This window comes from Sminthopsis crassicaudata, chromosome 6 (assembly GCF_048593235.1).
Source record: "Sminthopsis crassicaudata isolate SCR6 chromosome 6, ASM4859323v1, whole genome shotgun sequence".
NCBI lineage: Eukaryota > Metazoa > Chordata > Mammalia > Dasyuromorphia > Dasyuridae > Sminthopsis > Sminthopsis crassicaudata.
In genome coordinates this window covers 42,170,499-42,190,943 of record NC_133622.1, presented here as the reverse complement: position 1 = coordinate 42,190,943, position 20,445 = coordinate 42,170,499, and the positions used below count along the sequence as shown (strand labels likewise).

At 41.8% G+C, this 20,445-nt stretch overlaps 3 protein-coding genes across 6 annotated transcripts in view; 2 read left to right on the top strand and 1 right to left on the bottom strand.

The window, feature by feature from the left end:
• POLR2B (RNA polymerase II subunit B) overlaps positions 1–5,920 on the bottom strand; it is a 28,565-nt gene extending 22,645 nt beyond the window's left edge. For all 4 annotated transcript variants that reach the window (XM_074274442.1, XM_074274444.1, XM_074274443.1 and 1 more), the window contains exon 1: positions 5,707–5,920. Coding sequence is in view for 1 of the 4 variants with exons in the window: in XM_074274441.1 (XP_074130542.1) it covers positions 5,707–5,725 (19 nt within the window). In the remaining 3 variants the exon portion in view is untranslated. The remainder of the gene's footprint in view (positions 1–5,706) is intronic.
• The window catches only part of HOPX (HOP homeobox), a 384,876-nt gene that overhangs the window by 107,061 nt on the left and 257,370 nt on the right, over positions 1–20,445 (top strand). The gene's annotated exons all lie outside the window — the stretch shown is intronic.
• NOA1 (nitric oxide associated 1) lies at positions 5,986–12,890 on the top strand. Its single transcript, XM_074274446.1, has 7 exons — positions 5,986–7,545; positions 7,721–7,885; positions 8,415–8,617; positions 9,919–10,050; positions 11,363–11,479; positions 12,215–12,332; positions 12,659–12,890. Exons 1-7 carry the CDS (start codon positions 6,468–6,470, stop codon positions 12,868–12,870), a joined length of 2,025 nt encoding a protein of 674 aa, XP_074130547.1. The 5' UTR covers positions 5,986–6,467; the 3' UTR covers positions 12,871–12,890.

Sequence of the window (20,445 nt, the reverse complement as noted above, 5' to 3'; positions counted from 1 at the left end):
GTACAAATTAAAGTATAATTTTCTCACTTTACTTCTCTTGTTGCTTTTGTGAAATATGATTTCACATGTATAACTGATAATATATTGCTTGACTTATCCCCCTCAGGGGGAAGAGGTAGAAGAAAGACAATTTGGAACTCAAAATTTTAAAAGAATGCTAAATTGGAAAGAAAAAAAACCTAAGTATTTTTTCTTTTTCCAAGCCTTTTCCCAATCCCCTTAATAAAATATGTATAGAGATAATCCTCAGTTCACAAAGGGTTTGCCCTTTAAATGTTTACTTTTTAAATTAATCAAGAAAAGAAAGCAGCCTGTGAAGTTTCCTACTCAAAAGCTACATGCCTATATATTTCGAATAATTCTTTAGGAAAACAATTGTATAATGCTGGATGTAGAGAATCTTAAATGGCATAACAACAAAATTATAGGAATCAATAAATGTGTAATTTATTGATAACTACTAATAACTACTCTAATGCCAGGACCTGTGCTAAGCATGGGGATACAAAAATAGAAAAGCAGTCCTTATGTCCCAAGAAGCCTTCAGGGAGAGGACTGTCTTTTGCCTCTTTTTATGTCCCCAAGCATTTAGCAAAAGATACACAGTAGGTACTTTACAAATGTTTTATTGTTTATTGAATGCTCTAATAGAATTGCACATATTTAACCTATATAAGTTACTTGATTGACATTACTTGACATTACTTGATGTCTTTAGGGGAAGGGGTGGGGGAAGAGAGGAAAAAAATTTGGAACACAAGATTTTGCAAGGATGAATGCTGAAAACTATCTTTGCAAGTATTTTGAAAATTAAAAGCTATTTTTAAAAAGAGCAATAAAAATTTATTTAAAAAAAAAAAAAAAGAATGCTCCTCTAATGGAGGAGACAACAAACACATAAAATATACACAAAAAAGACATTTTGTTGGGAGATCAGGAGAGACTTCACATAGGAATTATCATCTAAATTGAGTTTTTGAAAAAAAAAAAAAAAAATTAGGGTTCCTAAGAGGCAATGTTGATGAGAGAACTTATTCCAGGTCCAGGAGACAGTCTATATAAGACACATGTTTCAAAAAGGAAATGTTTTGTGAGGAACAGCAAAAAAGCAGATTGGCTAGATGGTTGCATGAAGGCTAATTCTTACATAAAGTTATATTTATAGCCAGATCATTAATAGATCAGATGATCACAATAAATATTAATTTAAAAGAAAGGATAAAGATAAGAAAACCCTGGACTCTTCAAACTGCCTAACCAAGTTCTTGGCTGGGAAAAAGAAGCTTACTGTATACAAAACATCTCATTACTACGGAAGTCCCAAAGAGCCAGAGACCAGCTGAGCCAAGAAGGAAAGAAGGAAAAGGAAAAAAGGAAGGGAGAGAAGGAGGGAGGGAGGGAGGGAAGGCAAGCAAGCAAGAAGGAAGAAAGGAAGGAAGGTGTAAAGGGCTAGAATTGAGCAATGCACTTGGATAATGAAGCACATGAGACTAATTGCCAATTGGACAGTTCCCTATTAACTTGTTTGAAGGTTGACCCTCCCCAGCTGTTCTGTGCTGACTTGATTGGTGGGACAAAGAGGGGGAAGTGACTTGTGTGGGAGGAGTAGGAGAAACTTGGGTCGTGGAACTCAGGTTCACTCACACTCGCGACCTGGCGTAGGAGGGGATAGTAAAGATCAAGAATAAAGACGTTTAGTGATCCTGACTCTGGCTGATTTCTGGGAAGATAGAGTTCCAGGAGGAAGGAAAGTGTCTCAATTATCCAACATCTGAGGACAATCCCAGAGTGGAGTATAAACTCATTTGCAAAACATCATGAAACATGGAATGCTATTAGCAATATAATTCACAAAACAGTAAAGAGAATGAGCCTGCAGAGAACATCTCAGTGTCTAAGATGTAGCAATGCTGATGATCCTAAAGTCACAATGAAATCCAAGGTCCCATCGTGATCCCTCTGTAGAAGTCACTGTGTCTATAAAGTCTAACAGCCTCTGCCCTCAAATCAATATAGGGGAAATGTTTCTTGTGGAAATAAGAGACTGAAGATGAAATGATGAGAAATCTGTTTTGATAGAATGCAACTTCTTATAGAAGCATGAATTGCACTGGAAAATATCCATATAGTAAATTCTTTACAGACAGACTGAAGTCTATATTTTATCTTAGAGGCAATAAGTTGTCACAAAAAGTGAAGTTTTGGTGCGTTACACAGAGCAATGATCAGAAGAGGGAGAAACTGGGAACAAAATGTTAACTTGGAAGCAACTGTGCACCAAAAAATGTTTTTTTGCAAGTCACTTAACTTTTCTGGACCTCAATATCTCCATTTGTAAAATGAAGGAGATGGGGCCAGCTAGGTGGCAAGGTGGATAAAGCATCAGTCCTGAAGTCAGGAGGGCCAGAGTTCAAATCTGGCCTCAGACACTTAACACTTCCTAGCTGTGTAACCCTGGGACCCAATTGCCTCAGCAAAATAAAATAAAATGAAGGAGATGGACCAGATGACTTTGAAAGGGCCCTTCCAGCTCTCTGACCTCATGACAGCCCAAGCATTTGCAAAGGAAATCATGAATAGGACAAACACAAAATGAAAAAAAAAATACAGTCATTTTTAACTTTAAGGACAATGGAAGAATACATTTAAGTCCCCCCACATTAATACCTGATGTTTTAATGAAATCTGCTGGACTTAATTTAACAATACAAAAGAAATCTATGCTGACCCTTTTTCTCTTGAAAGGAACCATTCAAAACGACTGAAAACCATCATAGTGATTTTACACTTAAACAAAAGTTTTAAGAAAAACTTTAAAGCATAAATCACTGTGTGAAAATGGTCCATTCTAAGGTTTCCTTAATGAAAGGTTTTCATGAGAAACATTCAGATTATTTACTACAGTACTAAACTTCAAGGTCATATACCTAATGGAGAAGTGTAGAAGATCCCATGGTGTTAAATGATTTAAAATTAAGTTTTGCCTAAGTTATGCCAAAGGTAAAATGAAGGCCCTCCTCACCAAGATGTTTCCTATGTGTATATTAAAATCATATAAATACATATAATCAATGTAGCTAGATATCAAACTGTGCATACCCTTTGATCCAGCAGTGCTACTACTAGGCTTATATCCCAAAGAAATACTAAAGAAGCTGGGACCTGTATGTGCCAAAATGTTTGTGGCAACCCTTTTTGTAGTGGCTAGAAACTGGAAATTGAATGGATGTCCATCAATTGGAGAATGGTTGGGTAAATTATGGTATATGAATGCTATGGAATATTATTGTTCTGTAAGAAATGACAGCAGGATTGATACAGAGAGGCTTGGAGAGACATCAACTGATGCTGAGTGAAATGAGCAGAACCAGGAGATCATTATATACTCCAACAATACTATATAAGGATCAATTCTGATGGAAGTAGCTCTCTTCCTCAAAGAGATCTAATTCAGTTCCAATTGATCAATGATGGACAGAATCAGCTACACCCAGAGAAGGAACACTGGGAAATGAGTGTAAACTGTTAGCATTTTTTGTTTTTCTTCCCAGGTTATTTTTACCTTCTGAATCCAATTCTTCCTGATTAACAAGAAATGAAGTTCTGCACACATATATTGTATCTAGGATATATTATAACATATTTAACATGTATAAGACTGTCTGCCATCTAGGGGAGGGGTTAAGGGAGGGAAGGGAAAAGTTGGAACAAGATATAATTTGAAGTGAGACAGCCCCTGCTTTCAAGGAACTTAAGCTTCATTTGGGGTTAATAATGCATATGAGAATTCAGCTGCGAGGTGGATGGAAAGGTCAAGAAGTCTTAAGGGTGCGTCAATAGGTGTATGATAATGCTCAAAGAACACCAGCAGCTCAGATTATAGTGCTGAAGAGCTTGGAAGATGTAGCAGCAGGACAGATAGGAAGGCCATCTCACTAACCAAACTTGAGTAATGAAAAGCATCAAGCATTTAATATGTGTTAATACCATTGCATGTGCTGTGGATATAAATTCAGAAATGTGAGAAAGACTATTGTTACTGCTTATCTATGGATGACAGCACATATAAAGAAGTGGTGTCCATGGAAGGGAATCACAGGGATTGTGAATTGATTAATTGGGGAATCATTTTACATCCCTTTTCCAGAAGTCCTAGTATTAGTGAACTGAAGTTTAAACCTAGTTTTGATTGATCCCATCAATCCCTCCTCCACCCCACCCTTACCTGTAGGATAACTTCTTAATCAACATGGAATCTTATATATTTCACTCCGAAATACATCTTTCATGATACTTTTGAGCACATTAAGATAAACTGAAGCACAAAGGGCCAAGTACAATGAACTGATAAACAAAACATGAATTTTCCAATAAACTCCAAATAAATTTCCAATAAAGCTCAGCCTCTTTAGGTGGCTAAAACCCTAAATGAGAGCTGACATCACTTTTATGGACAAAAGGAATATAAAAAAACCTAGAAGACAGAGCATCATAGACAAAATAACATGGTTGGTTACAAAACCTGCAGTACCATAGATGAATACTGTTCCAAGCACTCTGGAGAGCAATTTGGAACTATGACAAAAGGGCTATCAAATTGTATATGACCTTTGACCCAGCAATAGCTCTACTAAGTCTATATTCCAAATAAAAATTTTTTAAAACTGAAAAGGACAATTTTGTACAATATTTGTAGCAGCTTTTTTAGTGGTGGCAAAGAACCACATATTGAGGGGTTGCCCATCAATTGAGGAATTACTGAACAAATTGTGATCCATAATTGTAATGGAACATACTGTGCTGTAAGAAACGAGGGCGCCCTCAGAAAAACTTGCCAGGATGGACTGATAGATACAAAGAAAAACATACTGTTACAATGTAACAGCAATGTTTTAAGATGATCAGCTGTGAATGATACAACTATTCTCAGTAACACAATGATCCAAGAAACTCTGAAAAACTTGTGATGAAAAATGCTATCCATACCCAGAGAAAGAAGTATGGTGTCTGACTACAGATTGAAGCATTTTTTTTTTTTTACTTTCTTTATTCTTCTTGAGGTTTTTAGCCTATGTTTTCTTTCATAATGATTAATATAGAAACATTTGGCACAACTGTACTTATATACTCTTTATTGAACTGGAACACAAAGTTGCACATATTTAAAACTACCTTTGCATATATGTGGAAAAATATTTTTTTAAAAAACTAATATAAAAAATGGACATGTAATTTTTAAAAATTAATGACTTTCCTGGCTCTGACGACTTTTTTAACTGGAAGAGTCTATTTTATAAAACCCCTTCATTGTATAAAAAAGGAAATAAAATATAGTAAGGTTGGGTAGCCCCATAAGGGGATAAAAAAAGGATGCACCTCTTTTCTTCAGGAAGCGAGGTACCAAGGGTTACGGGGAATACTGTCAGACTGGGGGGACCACTTTTTAAAACCTGTCCCAAGGAATGACTCGCGGGGAACCAAAACCTATGCCCGGAAAGAATGAAACGTAAAAACCCAGACTGGTGAATAAACCGAAGATGACTTCACTAAAGCTTGCTCCGAGGCTCGGCGCAGCGCGGGCCTCCCCATTCCAAGTGGGACCCTCGGGAACGTGGGCAAAAAGCGAACCCATTGTAATATTTATGTATATATATAATATATTTCAAAGCGCCCTTGCACAGGAGGAGCTCCTAAGTGGCCTCTTACCTTCGTCCGCGTCATACATCTTGGCAAATAATTCTTAATATCTCTATAGAAGAAGAAGAGAACGAAGTAGAAGCCACTCGGACAGACGAACGAAATCGAGTGCGTTTGAGTTTCCGGCGTTCCCAGTAGACTTTGCGCCTTAACTCTCCGCCTCAATTCCGAAAACTTCCGGTTCCTGCTCCGACTTCCGCATGCTCAAACAGTGGTTGAGTGCGCAACGGCCAGTGGAGGCGCTCCGCAGAGTGGGCGGGCCATTTGGTGTTCCCACTGCACATGCGCTTTGAGGAGGTGGTGCTAAAGAAGGTGCTTTCAGCCGCGTTGTGTCAGTTACGTGCAGAGTAATGTGGTTAGCTCAGTCGCGGTGTCTGAGGGCGAGAGACCAGATAACTGGATTAAAGTGATGTCCAGCCTGTTATGACTGCAGGAAAGAAGAGAGATTGAAATAAAAAAGCGACATTGCCTTTCGTAAACACTTGAGGGTAGAAGCAAAAAACCTCGAGTTTAACCAGGAATTATTTTGATCTCTTTTCATCCGCTTTTAACTTTCTTGTCATTTTAAGTTTTGTTTCATCATTATTAAATGTTCGCCCCAAAGCCCCGGCCGGCACTGATTTTCAAACTGAAGAAAAGTGACTAGCCGAGGGGCGGACCGCGGGGCGGGGGGTGACAAGTGACGAGTCAGTCCCTCCGGGGCCACCGTAGGAGGAGCTCCCAAGACAGACACGTGCTGGGGCCCGGCCCCGCCCCGCGCTGCCGTCCCCATGCTGCCCCGGAGCTGGTGGCGCGGGCTGCTGCCCCTGCTGCGGAGCCATGGCTCCCCCGGGCTGCGGGTCCCCGCGAGCCGCCCGGTCGCCTCGGCCTTCTCCTCGACACGGCTGTGGCATGGCCACAAAGCGAGGGGCGGCCGAGAGGAGGCGGGCGTGGGGACCACGGTGGACCCCCGCCGGCTGGAGGAGAGCTTCGTGTTCCCGGAGTACGTCCCCGAGCCGGAGCCCGACGCGGAGCCGTCGCTGGCGGAGGAGCTGCGGCGGAGGCAGGAGCGGGAAGAGCGGGAGCTGCGGCAGCGGGACAAGCGGCGGCTGGCGCAGCAGCAGAGACGGGCCCGGGAGAAGAGTCTGCACCCGGTAGTGGGGAGTCCCGACCCCTCCGTGCCGGCCAGCGGCGTGAGCTGCTCGGGCTGCGGGGCGGAGCTGCACTGCCAGGAGCCCTCGGTGCCCGGCTACCTGCCCAGCGAAAAGTACCGCCGGCTGCTGGCCGAAGGCGACGGGCTGGGCCGGGCCGTGTGCCAGCGCTGCTGGCTCCTGGTGCACCACCAGCGGGCCCTGCGGGTGCGCGTGAGCCGCGAGCAGTACCGGGAGCTGGTGCACGCCGCGGTGCGCCGCCCGGGGCCCGCCCTCGTGCTCTACCTGCTGGACTTGCTCGACCTGCCCGACCCCTTGCTGCCGGAGCTGCCCGACCTGCTCGGACCCCGGCCGCTGCTGCTGCTGGGCAACAAGGTGGACCTGCTGCCCGCCGACGCCCCCGGCTACCTGCGCAGGCTCCGGGAGCGCCTGTGGGACGAATGCGAGCGCGCCGGCCTGCAAAAGGCTCCGCGGGGGGCGAAGCTCCCGGCCGGGAGCGCGGTGCACGACGTGCTGCTGCTCAGCGCCAAGACCGGCTACGGCGTGGAGGAGCTCATCTCCACGATGCAGCGCTCCTGGCGCTACCGCGGAGACGTCTACCTGGTGGGCGCCACCAATGCCGGCAAGTCCACGCTCTTCAACGCGCTCCTGGCTTCCGACTACTGCACGGCCCGGGGCGCCGACGCCACGGAGCGCGCCACCATCTCCCCGTGGCCGGGTGAGCCCCCGCCCCGCTCCCTGAATCTCTGCGGGAGCGTGGATCCCCTCCTCTTCCCTGACTGTGCAACGTGGGCTCAGAATCTCTCCTCCAGAGAAAGGGAAGAAAGCTTTGGGGAGGATTAAAAATGAAGGCTTTGCACTTCCTTAGCTTCCTGTGTGTGCTTTGTCTACAGGAACGACCTTGAACCTCCTGAAATTCCCCATTAACAAGCCGACTCCTTACCAGATGTTTGAAAGGAACAAGCGGCTTCGGGAGGAGGCGGCGCAGGTCGAGCTGGACCTCAGTGAGGCGGAGCGGGAGCGCCTCTACCGCCTGAAGAGGCAGGGCTATCTGGTGGGTGAGTGTGGGGAGGACGGGAGGGTCTCTGGTTGGGCACTGCCCTCTGGGCGAGTCACGGAGGGTGCCGGGTGGGGGCGGGGCATGTGGGGGTGCCCTCTAGGGAGCTCCTCCCCTGCACTCGGAGGAGTGCAGCTTGTGTCGGGGTGCATTTTCCGCCGGCCTGATGCTGCCGGCTTATGCTGAGAGCCTTTGTGTTTCCAGCGGACGTTGAATTCTCCCCGTAGTACCGCTGCGGGTAAAACACTGAGACCCGGGAACTCTCGCTTGCTCTCTTCCCTCTGCTCCCCACCCATTCCAGAAGCCCCTCCCACCTCCCAAGCAGGCATTCTGTGCCACAGGTATTTCCCTACCATCCACTAGCCCGGGGCCATGGGCAGCCCCCTGGCAGGTGCCAGCTAAGAGGGGCCTCGGTTCTCCTGACTTAGTCACAGGCCCTGCCGAGTAACCAAACGGAGGTGGACATGTGTGAAGGGGGAAATTCAGACACGTGAAGGGTCAACCGCTTCAGAGCTATTCTCTCCTTGTAGGAAGAGTTAAAAGGACATCATCCACTTCCCAAAATGAGGAACCCGCTTTTGAATTTGATGCCGATTCACTGGCTTTCGACATGGAGAATGAGCCCCCCAGAATAGCACCAGATGAGCCTGAGAAGCGTGTGGAATTGACCCCTCAAGAAGTGAAAAATTCTCACTGGTTTTATGATACCCCTGGAATAGTGAAGGAAAATTGTGTACGTATTTGGTTTCATTTAGAAAGGATTAAAAGCAGTGAGAAGGTGCTGCGCAAACTGGGAAAAAGAACGGTGGAGGAAAGTGTTGGGCGTAGAACCCACCAGATGTTAGAGAGCTAAGGGGCCAACGTGGCTTTCTCTGCTAGGCCAAGGGAAGGATGGACAATATATATACATTGTTTTCACTTTCTGGAAGGAAACTGGGCAGAAAGGATGTGAAATAAAATCAGGCATTTGAAGGTGTTAGACATAAGCATAAAATTAAAAAGTAACCCTGATATGTATAGACATAGGGACAGGAGACATGAAGAGGATCAGCTACCATGTGCAAGCATCTTAAAAAGCAGTCTCATGTGGTCCTCAAGGCAAGCTGGTAAGGTAGGTACTATTATTGTCCCCATTTCACTGGTGAAGGGACTAAGGCCAGACCAAGTGAAGAGACACGTCCTTGGTCACACGGCCAGTAAGGGTCTGAAGAAGGTTGAAGCCTGCTCTCCTGCCCCCAGGCCCAGCCCTGTGTACAGTGAGATCTTAGACCCTAGAAAAATGCTGTTCTCTGAATCTCTAACCTCTCTCATGAAGTGGTTGTAATGGCAGGTGGGCATTTATTTTTGTCCAGTTTTTAAGTCAGGATTCTGGAGCCGAAAGGGACTTTAGAGACCCTGGATCATCTTCCCCCTGCTTCCACCTTGTCACTGCCCTTCAACCTCCCTCCAGCCTCACCCCCCACAGTCTTGGACATTCTACAAGGGGCTATGATGGCAATGAAAATAGCTAGGGCTTAGACAGTGCTTTACTCACAACCTTGTGAGGGTGGTTCAAACCTGCTGTATAAAAAAAAAATCAGATTGTATGTGATTTCTATTTGGGACTTACAGTGATCCACAAACCACCATCAAAGAGGCTTCAAGGGAAAGGTCATATTAAAAAGCTTTAAGCAGAAGTCTTGTAAGCTTTCAACTTCACTAACTTTTGAGGAAGAGAAGCAGTTTTGTACTGACAATGAGTGATGCTAAAACCATAGGAATAAGAAAATTGAGATGTTTTAAAAATAAAAATATGTATAATGTATAGCAAAGAAATTAATATGCATTATAAATAAACATAAATAAGGTTAATTTTATGGTGACTGTCAGAACATTCTGTATTTGACTTAACTCGCCTAAAAGGTCCATAGGCTCAGAAGTTCAGAGCTGGAAGGGACCTCAGGCCAGTTGGTCCAACTCCTTTAAGAGGCCAGGAGCTTCAGTGACTGAATTATAAACTACAAGTTCACAAACTTTCATGCATTTTCTTTTCAGGTCTTAAATTATCTTACAGAAAAAGAAGTAAAGATTGTTTTGCCAACACATTCCATTGTCCCAAGAACCTTTGTTTTGAAACCTGGAATGGTTCTGTTCTTAGGTGCTTTAGGACGCCTAGATTACCTACAGGTGAGCAAAAGAATATCCTTTTTAAAATGTGGTGAAAACACTTTGATTTTTTTTTTTTAATAACATCTCCAGGATATTTGGTATTATCAAAAGAACCTGGCACTTACTTAGGTCAAGATAGTCTTCCTTTCCTTTGGCATCCATGAGGAAATCACAGGCTTGTCAAACTCTCAAGTAGTGAAACAGAAACAGAGGAGAACCAGGTTCCCTTATTTCTGCTAATCCCTTGCTCGGTGACTTTAAAATACAAATCTTTCTGATGTGATATATCCTTACATGGCATCTCTCAGGGCTCTTGTTCCTATTTTATTTAATTTAGAGAAAAGAGAAAAATTAACACACAATATATCCCAGGTCACTAAATCAGTCAAGATAGGGATAAAACTCTTAAGCTCAACATGTTCTGAATCCTTGTTATTCACAAGATCATAGTAACTTCTGAAACATTTATTATGGGCTCAGCTTCTTGAGCAGAAGAAGCACATAAGAGTCTAGACTTCCTTTTTACATAGGTATAGTAGTAATCAGTAATAGCATGTTTTAAGTATTTAATTAAAATGAATGATTTTATCTTCGGTAATGATCAGAAGCTTCACCATTTGACAAACTTACTCATTTGTGCTAGAAATTCATTGGTTTGGTAAATTATAAAATTATTTACCATAGCACTTCATTACAAGGAGGGGGAGAATTTGATTTTCACTTCGTTTCAAAGGTCATACTTTAGTAACACCAGACAGATTGATCAGTCTCTGTCTCTCACCCTCTCCCTTTTCTGTAATAAACATTTGCTTTCTGTTTCCTTGCAAGATGATAATGGATTTTTTTTCCTGATACATCCTAGGATTTAAGTTGTACTGTGAAGGCCTAAATTTTGAAATAAAAATAATTATTCGAGACTAGTAAACTTTACAAAAATGGAGATTAATAAAGAAAAAATTGTGGTATATGAGTTTTCTTGCAATAGACACCTCTTTACAAACAAAAGCACAGAAATGTGGTAGAGTATTTGTAGACTACCTAAATTACATGTAGGCCCTATTTTTCAGAATAAAAACACTTATTATTTTTTAAAAATCAAGCATGCATCAGTAGGCATTCATAATTTGCATTTAAATAGTACTTTGAATATAACATGTAAATTAAGACATTTGAGGACTTGTGTGTTTTGAATTTTGCTTACAGAAAAGAGTATAATAGTTTTATGTTTTATAGTGCTAAAATTATCTGTTTAAAAATGATATTTTTGAAGGGGATTTTTTTGGTTTTTCTTTCTGGAAAAAAAATGTTTTATCTTTATTTCTTTCTTCAGGGAAATACATCAGCTTGGTTTTCTGTTGTGGCATCAAACTTAGTTCCGGTACACATTACTACCTTGGAGAAAGCAGATGGCATCTATCAGAAGCATGCCGGCCAAACCTTGCTTCAGGTAAATGGATCCTATGGTGACCGCACAGGACATGTGATAGCCCCCAGCACAGTCCTGATTGACAGGGCTAGGCCAATGGAGCCTTTGTTAGCAGGCTGGGATCCACAGCACAGCTTTGTTATGCTTTCTGTCCCTTGTTTGTGGGGAACTGTATGAAAAGAGGGTCAGAAAACCTTGGGGTTCCCTGTAAGTAAGGGGAAGGGAGAGACCACCAGTAGGAATAATGAGGAGTAAAGGGAAGGCGTTGCACTCCTGGGGAAGAAGGTGCTTAGACCGGGATCTCTGCTGGTTTGTGAGCCTTTTCTTATTACAGCCTTTTTAAAATTATTGTCTCAGTCTGATAGTAAGAGATTTCATACTTGATTGCTCCTAGCAGTCCAGAGTCACTGAAACACTGGCTGGCCTAGTGTTCTGCTTTGCTTATACCTGGGGCCAGAGCCATCTGAGCCTGCTCACTTTGAAAGACTGGCCCAGCCTTCTGCTGGACTTGTACTGATCAGAGCTGCGGTTTTGTTGTTCCATCCCAGCCCACTCTTCACCCTGCAGACCTCCTTTGAACTCAGGGCTTCCTCACTGCAGCCCCCCCTCGACATTTCTAATCTTCCTGTGGTTTATAGACTGAGTTAGAGGTCTTGTCCTCCTTTGTGTCCTGATCATAGGATTTCAGTGACTGACTTCATATTTAAGAATCATGGGTATATTTTGAGTTCTAAACTTTTTTTTTTTTAATGATAGGTTCCCATGGGTGGAGTTGAAAGAATGGCAGAGTTCCCACCTCTGGTTTCTCAAGACATTACATTGGAGGGAATTGGGAAGCTGGAGGCTGTGGCTGATATCAAGCTTTCTTCTGCTGGTAATTTAACACTGAGCACTTTTTTAAAAGTTTAAATTATCATTTAGAGTTGCCAGAGTGATTGTAGTTCTGGGATATAGCTAGTGTAAATAGGCTATTCTCAACTGTACAGACAGGCTTAATCTTAAAATAAAGACCAATACAAGAAGGGAAAAATATTTCCTCAAGCATTGTAGTAAATGTAGTAAATCTGTGTGTATATTCCTGAGTACACACATATATTTTAAGCAGAGAGATTTTTTACTGTTCTTCCCCAAGTTCTTTTTATTTATGTGTAGTCCAGCTTTGATAATTTCACGTGGTGTTTGTGCATGTTTCTTACATAGGCTGGGTTGCAGTAACATCTCTATCAGAGGACAAACTACATCTTCGAGGCTACACACCCCAAGGAACATCTGTGACTGTTCGGCAGCCTCCTCTCTTACCCCACATCGTGGAAGTCAAGGGAGAACGAATCAAGAAGAGCGTGGCCTACAAAACCAAAAAGCCACTTTCCTTAGTAGATAGACTGAAATCAAGTAGCAAAAAAAAAAAATAAAGTAAAAAAAATTCAGTAGATGTAGAGTATTGCTATATATTACCAAAACGAGTGTTTTCTAGGAAAAAATCTATAGTCTGTATTTATATCAATAAAATTCATTTTCTATAGAAAGAAAAATTGTCAGGAAGGAGGTTTCTTGGAATTGATTTTTGTTTAAAAAGGTAGATTGCACATTGAATTTATTATGTTACAAGCTAAAGTGGAGCCATTATAGCTGATAAAACAACATTTACGAACGTAAATTCTTGGAGCAGGAGGGAAACTGGTGAAAACTTGCTAAATTCGTTGTTTGTGGAAGGGCACAAAATGTCCTCTAGAAATGGATGCTTTTCCTAAATGAGTAAGCTTCATTATCTAATCTCTTAGCTCTTAGGCTTCTTAACCCACAAAAGTTGTGATTTCCATAATCCTTGTCCTACAGTGTTCAGTTTATAATGTGGAACTAGCTTTCTAGTAAAACCTGTGGGACAGGAAACAAGAATTGGCCTTAGTTCCATTTTGTAGACTTCATCACTATAAAAGCCTAATGGAGAGAAAAAAAAAGTATTCAGTCCCATAATAGGAGGATGCAGCTAAGGTCTAACTTTCCCCTGATCCTAGCCAAGTTACCTTTAAATAGGACATTATCTTTCCATCTTTACCATTTGAATCCTCCTTAAATAGACATTCCAACTTGCCATGTATGGCACACCTTGTTGAAACCAACATTTTATTTGTGTTACGGACCACTGACCTGGGCTGGGTTTTTTCCCTCATAACTATGTAAGAGTATCTGGATAAAAGCATCTGGTTTTTGGATGGATTAATAGAAAAATAAGGCCCAGAAAAGACGTGAAGACACTACAAGGTAAGTGGCCACATTCCCTAGAGACACTCGAGTCAGGGACTAGAATCAGTGCTGTTGGACGGTAGGAGCTTTCTTGTGGCAGATGGACCACCTGCTTCAGAATTTCACCATTTGGACTGCTGGTTAAGACTTTGGTTCTGATACCAGCCCAATTTATCAAACTTAAACATTCAGTATACTGTAGGTTCCCTAAAGACTAATAAGAGTCAGGGGAACAACAATAAGAAGAAAGTCGAGTTAAGGAGATGATTTGTCCCTAACCACGTTCCCACAAAGGGGAGTGGCTGCAGGACAAGAAGCAAAAAGGAGTTTCCCCATTTGTCACTCCAAACTTGGGTTCATCCCTCCTCGAGTGTGTAGAAAACGCTGCATTTACCACGTTTCACTGAGTTTCACAATAGCCCTTTGGGCTTGCTATTGCTATACTCATCTTACATGAGGTGGAGGGGCTACACAGCTAGTGTCTAGAGCAGAATTTGCATTCAAATGTTGCAGTTCTAAGTCCTTTCTTCTACTCAGTAAAATAAACTAAGCATGTGCCGCTCAGTGGCAATTTAAAAGTTCTCCGTGATTTTTGGCCTACAGGGCACCAAACCATGTGCTGAGCCTACCACCCAATTTTTGCTAATAATTAAAATTGCTCATGGGTGGGTTGATTGACACCCATCCTATGGATCAGTAAACTGGCCCAGATTAACTGCAAGGCTTAAATTACAAAACTATTCCCAATGACTGAGGGCATGCTGCACCTTCTCCCCATTGTGTTTGTGTCGGGTATTTCCCCTAACAATGCGGGCCTACCTTGTGTTTCTGACCACTGGCAGGGTTCCTCCAAAATGGAATGCTGGGAAACTTCCAAGTAAGTGACTCACCCACCACTCCAGCTGCAGCACTCGGTGGTTTCTTTTCTCCCAGCAAGGACCCAGTTTTTCAGCAGAGACCTGTTGGGAAAGCCTGCCTGGGACCATTTTCTTTCACTTCCCTTCACTTAGGATCTCCAGGCTGACTGCCACCTTTCATTTTTCTGTTGGCTTCTGGTTAGATTTTTTTTTTTAATTGCAACAATTTTTCATTAAAAGAACCCAACAAAACTTCACAGAATTTCCCAGCCAAAGAAAGTCTTGGAGAGATTAGGGAGGAGTGGGGGTAGTACAATACATCCCAAACAGAATCTAAGTGAAAATTCCTTCTAAAGCTACCCAAAAGGGGATTGTAGTAATATAGTTCTTAAACATGGCTATTAAGACAAAACCTACTATCTACGAGGTGACTCAATCGCTCTAATGATAAGGAACTTCTATCAAGCCTGAAATGGCCTCTTTGAAACTCCCATCTATTGTTACTAGTGTCATCTGGAACCACATAGAACAGCACACAATTCTTCAAAGATTTTAAAAGGAGTCTTCAATGTTGTCCCACTGCCCATCTCTGCCTTTTCTTCAAAGCTAAACTTCCCCATTCCTTCAGCTCAGACTCATAGGGTATCATTTCTAAACCCCTCTCTGGATCCTCCAAATTACCATTATCTTGGAAAACATGCCGACCAGTGCTGAAGTGAGCCCAGCCTCCAGATGTGTTCTGTCTAGCACATAAAACGCTAGCATCTTATTTCCCTGCTCCTAGACATCCAGCTCTCACACATGCTCTCACACTTTGGCTCTTGTAATGAGTTATATATTCTCTAAGAGAAGAAACATCAATGTTAACTTTTCAGCGTCATCCACGGTGTATCCAGCAGTGATGTTAGACTGTTTCCCTTCCCTTTCCCAGGAGATGACATTTTTTTGTTGTTGAACAAAAGCCAGACGACTCAAAGCTAGCAGATTTGTTATACTCTAAATATTTGTAATTTTTTGTAATTTTTAATCTGATATTCCAAAATATCCACTCTTTTGTCCTAAGTCCTTTGTCAAAAACTAGTTTTTGTTTGCAAGTATTCCATAAATCTTTTGACGCTTGAGTAACTGCTACATTAGTCTCTACTGATTTCATTATCAATCAGTATTTGGAGGCTACATGAGCGATCATAACACTTATTCCTTGTGTCAGTGTTTCTTTGATAGATCTTACAAATGAGAAAACAAGCAGAAAGGTGACATGCCTCAGATCACAAGGCAGTCAAAATAATTTCTTTCAATTTACTGATTTCTTGTTTTTATATTATATTATCTTTATTCCTAAATATATCTCCCTTTTCTCTCTCCAGTAAGTCATAAAAAAAGAAAAACAAAAGCAGTTTAGTATATCAATCCAATCTGTCATTAAATATAATATTTTGTACTTAGATTCTCCCCCACATGACGGAGGAAGGTTCATGTGTTGAGTAGTTTATTATTTAAGGAAAAAAAAAAAAGAGCAAGAATGAGTTCCACTGATGGGAATCTGACAAGGGAAACTGAGGCTGGAGACCCCCAAAAAATAACTTCCCACGTGCTGGTGACCTAGAAGCCAGCCCAACCCCACCTCTGTTAAGTACCACTAATTTACCTTTCTGTAGAGTTCAGCTGACACCACCCAAGTTTTCTATAGAGCTGAATTAAAGCTAAGTACCCCTACTACTTCTCTATCCCCATCCAGTCTCAGTTTCCACATTTGTGAAATGAAGGCATTGGGCTAGATGTCCTGGAATGTTTCTTTCAGCATTAAACTGGTGATCCTTCCAAATCAAAATTCTCATTCTAATTGCCTTCCATGAAAATACCAAAAAAGTCAGGCATTTCCACTCTTTCCATTTCCTATTCCATTATTTTCTCTTTCCACTACAAAAAAAAAAAAAAAGTCTGAGTTCTGCCTAGTACTTCCCATATTTCCTATAATCTATGATTCCCAAGTTTCATTCATTATTCCATAACAGCTGTTATCCATTTGGCCCAACAATGAAACCAGAGTGGATATTTCAAGGTTATCTCATTCACAAACCATTCCAGACAGATGAGAGACACCCAGTTTTAAAGGCCTTCCAGAGAGGAGTTGACGGTTTCCCCCAGTTACTCCTACTCTACCAATTAAAATTAAAGTAATAGCTCACATTAGTTTAGTGCTCACTTTATGGCAGGCAGTGGGCTTTACACCTTTGATCCTCCCACAAGAGACCGATAGGAAGTCTTGCCCAGTCACTTCAGCTGTGGACCTACATCACTTTACCCCTCCAACACTCACCTTTAAAATGAGAATAATGACAGCTGCCCTGCCGACCTCAGTGTGAATTTAAAAGTGGTATATGTGAGCCATCATCAACACCTGCATGTTTCTTCTTGCTCCATCTAAAATACCATTGCCTAAAAACCCCATATCAATAGCTCTGTTATTATTTGTTATCCATGTGGAACTCAAGCTTTTAGTCTCCACAATATAGGCACTTGAAGTGCCTATAAAAGTGTTTCACCCTCACAAGGTGACTCAGATCAAAGCAAATCCAGCTCTCTCCCAGTGTTTGTTCTTTGCCAATAAGTATACTACCCAAGTACCACGGACAGATCACGATGTAAGAGGATCTGATCAGTTCTGGTGAAAACTGACTAGCTGTAAAAGACCATGAAAAGAAGGCTGCATGCTGGCTGGGCAACAAAAAAGCAAATTCATGAGAGAAAATTCTAATTATGGCCATAACGTCAGATTGAGTAACCTTGAGAAGCCATATCACCATAGTTGGTTGTTTCCTCACAATTCAAATACTTAGAAACTGAATCATGAACTCAACCCTCTCTCAACAACAATATCATTTCTATTTTTGTAGAACTAGCCTTTTTTTTTTCTTTTTTAAAATGTTCCTCAATTTAGTTAGTTAGCTGTAAGCACGAAGGTCTTCAGCTAACAGCAGTAACTCTATCCAACAGCCTCTCATCACTAGCAGTTCTGTGTCTGTTTATAAACTCACTTAAATATTTTCCTCCTTTCCTGGTGTATAATCATGAATTTCACTCAGTGAGCTACCTAACTTTACAAAACTAGATACAAAGCTAGAGGAGAGCAGGGATGGGACTATTTTGATTGGCTTAAAACAGCCAGATAGAGAGTATTCCGTTGAAACTCAAGTCAAAATATCGCTTTTCTCTGGGATAAACAAAAGCTACTTTGGAAAAGCTAATTAGCTCATTGGGATTGAGAAATGACCTGAAGATTTGGAACAGCTGGAAGCCCTAAGCAAGCACAGATAAGTGCTTTTGAGAAGACAAAAGAAACAATAGGAGACAAACTTCTGTTATTCTGTTAGAATGTGAATTCCTGGAAAACCGGCAATGTCTTTATTTTCTATTTCAATCTCCAGCATTTTGCACTTAGTAAGCGCTTAATAAATGCTTTTTCATTGATCTATGCTATTCCCAGGGTGGCCTTTAAGCCCCGTTTAGCCTTGGGAAATGACTTCACTTGCTTCCTAATTCTTAGTCATTGCACATGTTAAACAAGGAATTTTTTTTCCCCCATGAAATCATCTTCTGAAGAAAAATGAAAGAAAATTAATCTTTACAAAATTCCGAGCCCTCGGGGGAGGAGGAAGCTTAAGATGCGCAAGGGTAATTACACTAAATATAAATCTATAAACAAAAGTCAGATCTACACACTAATCTTGAGTTAGACTGCCAATAGCAGCAATGACATCTCCAGCTAATTCAAATCTTTTGGCCTTTAACAAAATTCAAATTTCATGTGAAGTTTGTGAACTAAGCCATTGGTAATGGGCATTACTGATTACATGGTAGAAGCCAAGCACAGAAGGATTTAAACAGTTTGATCTTTGTCACATGCTTAAACGTTGGCTCAGAGGAACTCATCCTGAAACAATCGCCACAGAAAAGCCAGGAAGGGTCAAAACGAGGTCAGTAATTCAGGGTATGTGTGTAGTACAAGCTTTATTTTTAGGTCTTTAGAACCTAACATGAAAACTTAGCACAACTTACTGTGATTCTGGTTCTATTCGTCCCCAGCTCAGTTCCACTGAGTGATCCGCCGTCTGGCAATCATTTAACTTCTTGGCTGCGTCCAAGTCCATTTGTGTTGGTGTAAAGCATGATAGATGAAAATAATTTTTAAATCCCATCTCATCTGTGGTTTTTGAAAACACTTTAAAACTAATTTTTTTGATCAACAAAAATTGCTCTTTTTTTCTCTCCACCCCATTCCCCAACCAATTGAATGAGGGAAAAAGAAAAATCCTGTTACAAACATGTATGGCCAAGCAAAACAAATTTCTGCTCTGGTCATTTCTAAAAGAAATGTGTGTACATATGTATATATACACATATGCATACATGTAAATCGGTCATCTCTGACTTTTCATGATTCCATTTGGGGTTTTCTTGGCAAAAATACTGGAGTGGTTCTAATGAGGAAAAGGAAAGGGGGAACCCCATTTGTCGGCGCATAGATCCCATGAGGCGCAGAGTGCCCTGTAAAATGAATTTACAGGCCCGAAAACCTAGATTGGTAAATAAAAGGTTTATTGTGGGAATTTGGAAATAAAGCTCAGTTAGAAAGACACCAGGGCCAAAGGTGGCCGTCGGCGGGCAAGGACCCTTACATGGTTGGAAGGATACCACGTGTTGGCTGGGAGGGCTCCTGCCAAGAGAGTGTTCCAGCTTGTTTCTTTTATACCTAGAAGATGATGGGTGGTACCCAGTTCTGGGGCTTTTCAGTTAGCCCAGATCAGGTGAGGGCTGGGGGAAGCTGAGCTGAGAGTGAGGGGCTGGGCCCAGATATTCAAAGGGTGCCTTTGACCAGGATTTGTGAATCAAGGTCAGTCATGGATTGGGCAATTAGGAATCTTAAAGGGACCCCAACCTTCATCAGTTCACCATTTTGTTCTCCAGCTCATCTTACAGATAAGAAAAATGAGACAAACAGTTTGGTTTGCCCCAGATCACACAGCCACTATATGTCTGAGGCTGGATTTAAAGTCTTCCTGACTCTGAGCCACACACTATCCATTGTACCACCTAATTGGCTCTCCCCCCCTTCCCCACATGGGGTGTGTAGGATGTGTGTGTGCGTGTGTGTGTGTGTGTGTGTATGTTTATTTTGCACTTAGTCCTTTGCTTCTCCCAAGAGGTAAGCAGCATGTTTCATTAATAATCCTCTGCAATTGTTAATCATTATTGATGAGAGTTCCTAAGTCTTTCAAAGTCATTTGTCTTTACAATATTGTCATTGTATAAATTGTTCTCTTTGTTCTATTCACTTCACTCTGGTTCAATTTATAAAGTCTTTCCAGGTTTCTTTGCAACCATCCCTTTCATCATTTCTTATACCACAATAGAATCCCATCATTGACATACCATAATTTGATCACTCATTCCCCAATTGATGGGTGTAGTCTCAATTTCCAATTCTTTGTCACCTCAAAAAGAGTTTCTATAAACACTTTTGTACATCCATAGTTTGGTTTATTTTGCTTAGGAGCATTACCTTTTGGACCACCACATGTGCAAAAATGTGGCAGCCCTTTTTGTGACGGCAAGGAACTAGAAGCTGAGTGGATGTTCCTCAGTTGGAGAAGAGCTGAATAAGTTGTGGTATATGAATAGTATGGAATATTATTGTTCTGTAAGAAATGACCAACAGGATGATGTCAGAGAGGCCTGGAGGGATTTATATGAACTGATGCTGAATGAAATGAGCAGAACCAGGAGATCATTGTACAAGCAATAACAAGATTATATGATGATCAATTCTGATGGACACGGCTCTCTTCAACCATGAGATGATTCAGGCCTGGTCCAATAGTCTTG

What these genes read in the sequence shown, in the direction of transcription:
- NOA1 (XM_074274446.1), top strand. Translation starts at nt 6,468, where the DNA reads ATGCTGCCCCGGAGCTGGTGGCGCGGGCTGCTGCCCCTGCTGCGGAGC. An exon ending in CACCATCTCCCCGTGGCCGG is followed by an intron (nt 7,546 to 7,720) that starts GTGAGCCCCCGC and finishes CTTTGTCTACAG; the next exon opens with GAACGACCTTGAACCTCCTG. An exon ending in GAGGCAGGGCTATCTGGTGG is followed by an intron (nt 7,886 to 8,414) that starts GTGAGTGTGGGG and finishes CTCTCCTTGTAG; the next exon opens with GAAGAGTTAAAAGGACATCA.